This window comes from Montipora capricornis, chromosome 3, assembly GCF_036669925.1.
Source record: "Montipora capricornis isolate CH-2021 chromosome 3, ASM3666992v2, whole genome shotgun sequence".
Taxonomy (NCBI): Eukaryota; Metazoa; Cnidaria; class Anthozoa; order Scleractinia; family Acroporidae; genus Montipora; species Montipora capricornis.
This window is the reverse complement of record NC_090885.1, coordinates 10110878-10118596: the sequence shown is the minus strand read 5'-3', so window position 1 is coordinate 10118596 and position 7719 is coordinate 10110878. Positions and strand designations below refer to the sequence as shown.

At 36.6% G+C, this 7719-nt stretch overlaps 1 protein-coding gene across 1 annotated transcript; it reads left to right on the top strand.

Annotated features, from left to right (window-relative positions):
* Positions 1 to 488: 488 nt before the first annotated feature.
* LOC138042127 (uncharacterized) lies at positions 489 to 6152 on the top strand. The gene is made up of 7 exons (XM_068887910.1): positions 489 to 705; positions 1565 to 1798; positions 2174 to 2607; positions 3184 to 3319; positions 3677 to 3874; positions 4569 to 5007; positions 5104 to 6152. The coding sequence occupies exons 1-7, from the start codon at positions 517 to 519 to the stop codon at positions 6099 to 6101; spliced, it is 2628 nt and encodes an 875-aa protein (XP_068744011.1). The 5' UTR covers positions 489 to 516; the 3' UTR covers positions 6102 to 6152.
* The last annotated feature ends 1567 nt before the right edge of the window (positions 6153 to 7719 follow it).

Sequence of the window (7719 nt, the reverse complement as noted above, 5' to 3'; positions counted from 1 at the left end):
GGTTATGGGTGTCTTAATTATAAATGCAAAAACAATGACCGTTGACCTGTGATCTGTGTTTTGTACCTGCAGCATTTTATTTTAAATGCCTTCACTGGCAAATATTCTGGATCATTTGCAAGCAAAAGCTTACAGGGATCTGCAGACTGGCAGAATCATATCAATTTGTTTAAGTCATGCAGATTCACCATTTGGCAAATACTAGCTAACGTATATTAATAATATCAATACTGTCTTTGCCACTTCTTATGAGTTAAATATGTGATTTAGTTATTATAAATATGAAGATCAAGGTTAAAATGGTTTCATTTTTTATTTCATTTTGCTCTACAAAATGTAATGTACTTTATCTGTGAGGTCACTGGTTGAGCTATCCTCTAGTCTGAGCTTACTTTTAAAATAATTATTGTTATTATCATAATTTATCACCTAAAAGGAGTACTTTCTTTTTCTTCCTTTTTTGTTTTGCTTTTAAAGACCAAGGATAAGCCTTGTTTAGACAGAAACACTGTTAAAATGCTGGCCACAATGATTGCTACTGGGTCAACATCTCACCAAATAGGAGAAATAGTTATACAGGACAGTGATCTACGAGATGCAGTCAAAGCTTTGTTACTCAAGGATGTGGATGACCAGTGTAAGAAGCTCTGTAAGAAACGTGAAGAAAGTTCTTCTGTATTACGTGTGCCACGATCAAAACACAAGGTAATTAAACTATGTTTTAAATTGACAAAAATCATTGGAGATTTTCCCTGGATTGAACCCTTTGGTTAATATTATTGATCATGAACATTGAAGTATATTATTTTAGAGTTGCTCACAAGCCCAAATGATAAGTTAAATTAACTTCTTCATAAATCAATGAAATAAAAAACTTACATTATTATATTTTGTCACTTGGAAAGTGCATTGTATGCTTTATATAATTTATTTGGAAAGTGGGAAATAGCAAATTTATTTTATGTTACTGTTTATAATTCCCTCTATGTTAATTAATTTGCAAGGAATGTCTCTGAGACTACTTAAATTCCAATGTTGTTCTCAAGCTAATGCCCAAATTAAAAATAATGCAGTTCTTGTTCAGATCTATTAATAATGCTGTAGGAATTTGATGTTACTTTAGTTCTCTGATTGAATCAATATTCAACTTATACCCAGTAGGGTTTAGCCGTTAAATCCAATACAAATCCTGGTAACCTAGCTGAGTTGAATACTGGTTTAACCCAATAATGGATTTTGCAACATCATTGATTTGCGTTAGCTACAGGATAACACACACCAGTATTATAAAAATTATATGGCTGAACAACACAACACCTTCTCTTAAGCATCTTGGGAAAATGATGCAATACAGGAACAGAACTGCACAATAATATTATTATTGTATTACAGATTTTACCGGCAACAATAATACGTACTTGTTGGGTATTTCATGTTGCAAACAGATAACTGACAATGATGAATTTATAGCCGTGAAGTTCATGCATGGAGATTTGAAATACAATTTGCATGTTGCAGGATGCCAATTAATAACCCCTTTATATTTTTATTCATATGTATTAAGAGCCTTGAAACTTTTTCGTGGGAAAGCATTATCGTGGAAATGAGGCAGCATGCTCCAGATGTTCTGGATTTCCTTGCAACTATCGCAGTACCACAGATAAAAAAAGATTCAGAGCAACAAATTCCACCTTTGTGTACAGCCTATGGGATACTGATGCATTCCAGGTGGAAAGAACTCAGCCTGATCCAGAAACTCAATGGCATCCTTCTTGGTTTTGGAAATGCTACTGAAAGGGTATTTATCTGCTGTTTAATTTGATTATTTTTAGTGGTCTTTTGATCTCAAATGACTTGTTTGTTGAAGAAAAGTCACAATACAACAACTATTCTTAATGATGCCAATAATTTATGTGGATTAATTCATTGTGGAGACAAGTTAAGCTATTAATTTGTTGACCCATTGTAACTGTTGAATTATAATAATTATATAAAAATTTATATATATGTCTTTTGCTTGCAGTCTCTTTAAATTAAAAGAATTGACCAAAATTGTTTGAAATCATATTTCGAAGAGCTACTAGTGTGTATTTTGATTATAGTTCTGCAAACTCTGATCTGCAGTTGTTTATTCACATCAAAGATTGGTGGTTTTGAACTTATTTGTTTTTAGACAATGAAGAGGCTGAATAGAATGGGGATTGCTGTCACTAGGGAAGGCTACCGTACCATCATGGATGACATGGGTTCTGACCTCTTAGATCGTGTGAGGAAGAACATAGCTGTTGGCCTTGAACCACGAATTGTGTTTGATAATCTGGATTTCAAAATTTTAGTCAATATAATTCTAACAAATCACAGGAATTCAGATCATCATTGGATTGCTCACTTCCTGACATTCGATAGAGTGTCCTCACAGAACCTTGATGACTCCAAGCCACAGGTGGCCAACGTTAAGGACTTCGAGAACATAGAGTACCTGCTAAACAAGGAAGAATTGGAGAAGCTTAGAAGTGATTTCATTGTGCTTGTTGCTCGTGTTTTAAAGGAATTCTTTAAGTTCATGGAAGCACTCGGAGACGTTATACCAAAACACATCTCTCACAGGTGTCTTTACAGTAATTGCCATTATTGAGACGAAATATTATATTCAATTATTATTCCTAGTTTTCTTACAGCTGAGATTCATTTTTCACTTGTTGCCTTTAGATTTTAAAGTAATGTGGCACCAACTGAAATGTTTGACTGTAATTTGTACCAATAAATGTGTCAATTAAGTGTGTTTTTGCCACACAGCCCTGGTATATCCATGGACATGAATGAAGGTTGCCTCTTTGGTCTCTATTTAATCTAACTATTTGTGTACTCATGACCAACTTATGACCAGTAAAGTTGATAGAAGATTGAAAGGTCCCATGCAAGGTTCCCTTCCTTTTTATATCCATTCCCACAACCCATGACAGGTACAGTACATCTGTCAACACTATGCAGGGGGGTTTGGGGATGGTGGTCATTATCATTTCAGGTTCTTTCCCATAACGTCAGTGACATTGCTATAAGCATGCACTGCAGTAGATAAATTTCAGACATACAGAATTCCAAACAAAGGCAGCACTTACTCATGGCAGCATTAGAGATTATATCAATTAAAGTTAATAATAAGGCTAACTTTGTTGATTTCAGATACTCTACTGAAATGAAAGAGAAGTCGACCATCATTGGTTTGCCTGTGGTTCCTTTTAACCAGTCAAAACATTCTGATGTTTGCAGTTATCTTCAGTATGTGCAAAAACTTCTCATTGACATCTACAAACCAGAGGTAGAGTTCAAAAGAACAGTCATAACGAACATGTATATTTTAATCCTTGTTTTACACTCAATTCTGCTAATTACTTACAGTCTCCTTTAAGCATGAGCGCTACATTTGTTTACAACGTTTATCGGTTTATAAACAATGAAAAGTAACAATATATATGGTCATTTCACATTTAATTATACTAATTCATAAGAATAATAGATCAAGTGCCAGGGTAATCTATTTTAGAAAATTATATTACATTTATTTCATGCATTTATATGAAAATTTATGCTTGCTATTGACTGCATGATTATTGATATTTCATTAGTAAGGAAAACGGAATGTGCAGCATAATACTAAATGTAAATTTAACTCTAGGACCAGCCTGGACCCCTAAATACAGATGCAGATGTCATTTTAAGGAATGTCAAACTGCCACTTGTTGGGGACCTCCTTGGAAGGGAGCGTGTTTCTGGTGCTAAGAAAACCAGACTAGGATGTGACAGCCCATCAGAGAGATTTCAAAACATTGTTGAAGCCCCTGCACTTTGGCACACAAAGCAGTCATTTCTTGGTGTGAGTAAATTACACAAAGTTTTTTTTAAAGAATTTGCTGAATAAAACAATATTCCCAGTTCCATGTTAAAGGAGTGAGTACACTACAGTTTTACACAATGCAAAATAAACATTCCAAGCTCAGTAAAATGTAGTCATGTTGAGTTCCTGAACAACTCAGACATCTTTGTTATTAAAATTGTGCAATATCCAGATTTATTTTGACCAGTGTATTTTATCTTCCATTTTTTCTACCTTTTGTATTGAAAAAAAGTGACGCTATTTTCATGGTTAGTTTACTGAATGAATAGAATGCACTTCATTCAGTAAAATTAATTACAATGTACTTCCAAATGGGATTCTCAAGGGATCCAAAACTTTTCAGGCCTATTTTGGGTGCCAGAATTGCCTCTGCATTCTGTATGTTATAAGAGGCATTTCTAAGGATGAAATCTTGACATTGATTGGATTGGGTTTCTAAAAAATATGTCTGTGTCTGAAATTCTTTTTTATAGTAGTGTGCATGTATAAAGCACAGATCAGTTCACACTACAGTTACTGATCTCTGATACCTTACTTCAGGTTTAATATTGCATCATAGAGAAGTGAAATGTTGCAACTTAAAATATTATCAATTTTATAAAATAAAATATTAAAAAGTTGATATTCTGAAGGCAGTAGTTTGATGTTGTTTTCCTTCTGTACTGCTGAACAGTTTATTTGGGAGCAACTGTATGAGCCAACAGCCACAGGTGGACGAGACCAAGGGACCCTGTATCACTTAAGACAGCACTTCAAGTTAGTCAATGTGCCACAAAGTGTGAAAAAGAACTACTCTGCTTGTGAAGCCCTAATGCTCTCAGCTACAAAGGCATACCTATGCAATGCTTTTATGACTTGGTTGGAAATTTCAAGCACAGATGCCTATCCCTCGTGGTTTAGTGAAATTAAGAGCCAGAAGGAGCCATCAGCAAAATGGGCAAGCCTTCAGTTACATCTTGGAACATTTGTTGATGAATTTGTCATGACCGAGTTTGACATTGAAAAATCTTGGCGTGAACAACTAGAACAACGAAGGCAGCAAAGGCCGCAGGGTGGGAATACCAGTACAACAGAACAAGCAGAAAGTGCAGTGCAAAACGTTAACACCCCTGGTGAGTACATTACTATGTGGAATTAAATCTTACGAGTTCCAAGACATGTTAGAGATGAATCAAACCAGGCATTATTAAAATGTTGTTTTCTAACAGGAGCCATTGTCATACTGCTACAAAGATCTCCTGCAGATTTCAAAGTTCTAGGGGTTGGTAAGGTTGTCAGCTTGCAGGGAACCCAAGCACCCAATGATCATGCCCCAGTGTATGTGGTCTCGGTTGAATCCAGTGCCACTGGCATTCTGGTGCCAGGCCAAGTTGTGCTTTGGCCACTTTCCATGTTGGCCCTGTATACACCTTCTGCCACTGAACAAGGACAGCACAGCAGAAATGTTGTTTCTAGTATTCCCTCTGGCAGCCAAGATGACCGACTATTCAATTACAGCGTGCAGGTTTTACAACTGGGAGTGATGTTAATGCAATTAAACGATACAGAGCATGAGGGAGATGGCGATCGTAGTCTAATCAATTGGAAGATGTTGATGCTGTACTTTCGCTGCCGGCCAAGGGGTATGAAATATGCCTATGAGGCAATGCGATTTATCACATGTGTAAAAGCATTGTACTCGGAGAAGACCTCTCACAGATTATTGCATGGGCAATTTGTAAATCCAAGAGGAGGTGAAGGGAATAATTATGCAAACGATCTCAAAATGGAGCACTGCATCCAAGACAACAAACAAGCAATGAGAGCAATGCAAGGGAACAAAACTCTCAAGGCAGTACAAAGGTCATCATCTTCATCCTATGCTCAAAAGGAGTTTTGTATTCATTTTGACAAGGAGTGTGACATAACACCAGATTCAAGTCAACACACCCATGCCTGTACTACAGAGGATATAAGAGCAATGATAACAATTCTCCAGAATAGCAAGCCATTTGAGTTTCAAGCAGGGAGACCACTGCATTCATTTCCTCACATCTCAAAAAGCCCACTAGACAAACTGGATGTCAGTCTTCTCCACAACTGGTTGACAAATCACAAGCACAAGCTTTTCAGTGGGGAGTTTGAACTCACTGGTGATTCAGCAGATGAGGAAGGGGCAGAAGACAGTGAAGACCATGATGATAGCTCTGGAGAGGATGTTGATTGACTGCTAGTTAATTAGGCTACATGTATATAACTTACCCGGGTGTAAATCTTATTAAGATCTTAGTAAGATTCTTACAAGACCTTATCTGAGTTCTTCATTAAGGATCTTACAAGATCTTTAAATGCTGAAGGTTCGATGAACAAAATGCACTAAGATCTTATTAAGATGAAAGATCTTGAACAAGATCTTACAAAGATCTTATTAAATCTTAATACCAGTCTTGCAAGATTCTTGCAAGATCTTAATAAGATTTCCACCTGGGTCAAATACAGTCTTACTGTAGCCTAGTTTTCACTATACAGGTATACAACTCAGTCAACAAACAAGGGTCAAATAGTTTCGTGAAATGGTGAGCCCATTTTTTTTTTTTACATCACACTCAAGACACACTGCAACACCTACATATTTGATGTAGCAGCTTAGAGAAGACAAAGGCATTCCTGGTGTTGACATCGAACCTATAAAATACCTTGGTATTGAAAACCAGCAGTATTCAACTGTTGGCCTTAAGCCCTGGTCAAACGGAGTCGCAAGTAGCCACAAGTTGAACTTGTGTAGAGACTTGCGTTGGGTGGCCAAACGGACTCGCAAGTTCCCTCGCAAGTACATGCAAGTCGCAAAAAAAACCATTTTTTTTCAGTCTGATTGGTCAACCAACTTGCATTGACTTGGGTTGGGTGGCCAAACGGTGAAAAACTTGAGTTGACTTGCGGGAAAATTTGATCTCGACCAAAGTGAGCGCAAGTCATCGCAAGTCAACGCAAGTGCATGCAAGGCCTGGCCAAACGGAGTCGCAAGTAGACGCAAGTTGTGAACATGTACTTGCGAGTCCGTTTGACCAGGGCTTTATGTACCCATAGAAAATTAAAGATGATTCTGACTCTATATTTAAAAATTGGAAGCTTGGAAGCTACTATTGACAATATTTCTGTTAGGTCTCAGGTGGTTTTGTATTGTAATGATTTGGATTTACCACTCTTCCTTTAGTAACAGCACACTTCAAGTGTCATTAAGCATCCACTTTCTGTTTGAAGTTAAGACTAGTGACTCTTCCGTAATACACAAACTGAACATTCAGCACATCTGTCAGGCATATTGTAAAACACGGACTGGATTGGATTTGTAAAACATGGAATGGATTTGTAAAACATGGACTGGATTTGTAAAACATGGATTTGTAAAACATGGATTTGTAGCTACCAATTCAAACACTGAAAATTATCCGTGTTTAATTTCTTTCTTGCGACCTTCTGCACTCTTTTTTACGTGTTTGCTGGATGCAGAGTATTCACTTTTTCACGTATTTGAGTTAACTGAAAAAGCTCGGTCCAGATATGTACAGTTACTATAACAAATCTGGAAAACGTTTCTTTCCTGCTATGAAGAATATAAACATTTCAAGTACATGGCGCTTAGATAGACTCCAGTGTTTTATTCATCTTTAACGATAACTTTAAAACATAACGTCAACATAGCAGAACCACCCATTATCATGCTTGGTGTCCCCTGCTGTACAAAGAAGTAATCCGTATATAATCTTAGACCTTCTACTTCTTCTTCTTCTCGACTATTCAATAATTTTAAGAGAACTAAGAGATCAGAGAACTTTTTTACTTTT

Coding starts and splice junctions, on each gene's coding strand:
- LOC138042127 (XM_068887910.1), top strand. CDS start 517: ATGCTGGCCACAATGATTGCTACTGGGTCAACATCTCACCAAATAGGA. Junction 706..1,564: donor TGCCACGATCAAAACACAAG/GTAATTAAACTA, acceptor ATATGTATTAAG/AGCCTTGAAACTTTTTCGTG. Junction 5,008..5,103: donor GCAAAACGTTAACACCCCTG/GTGAGTACATTA, acceptor GTTTTCTAACAG/GAGCCATTGTCATACTGCTA.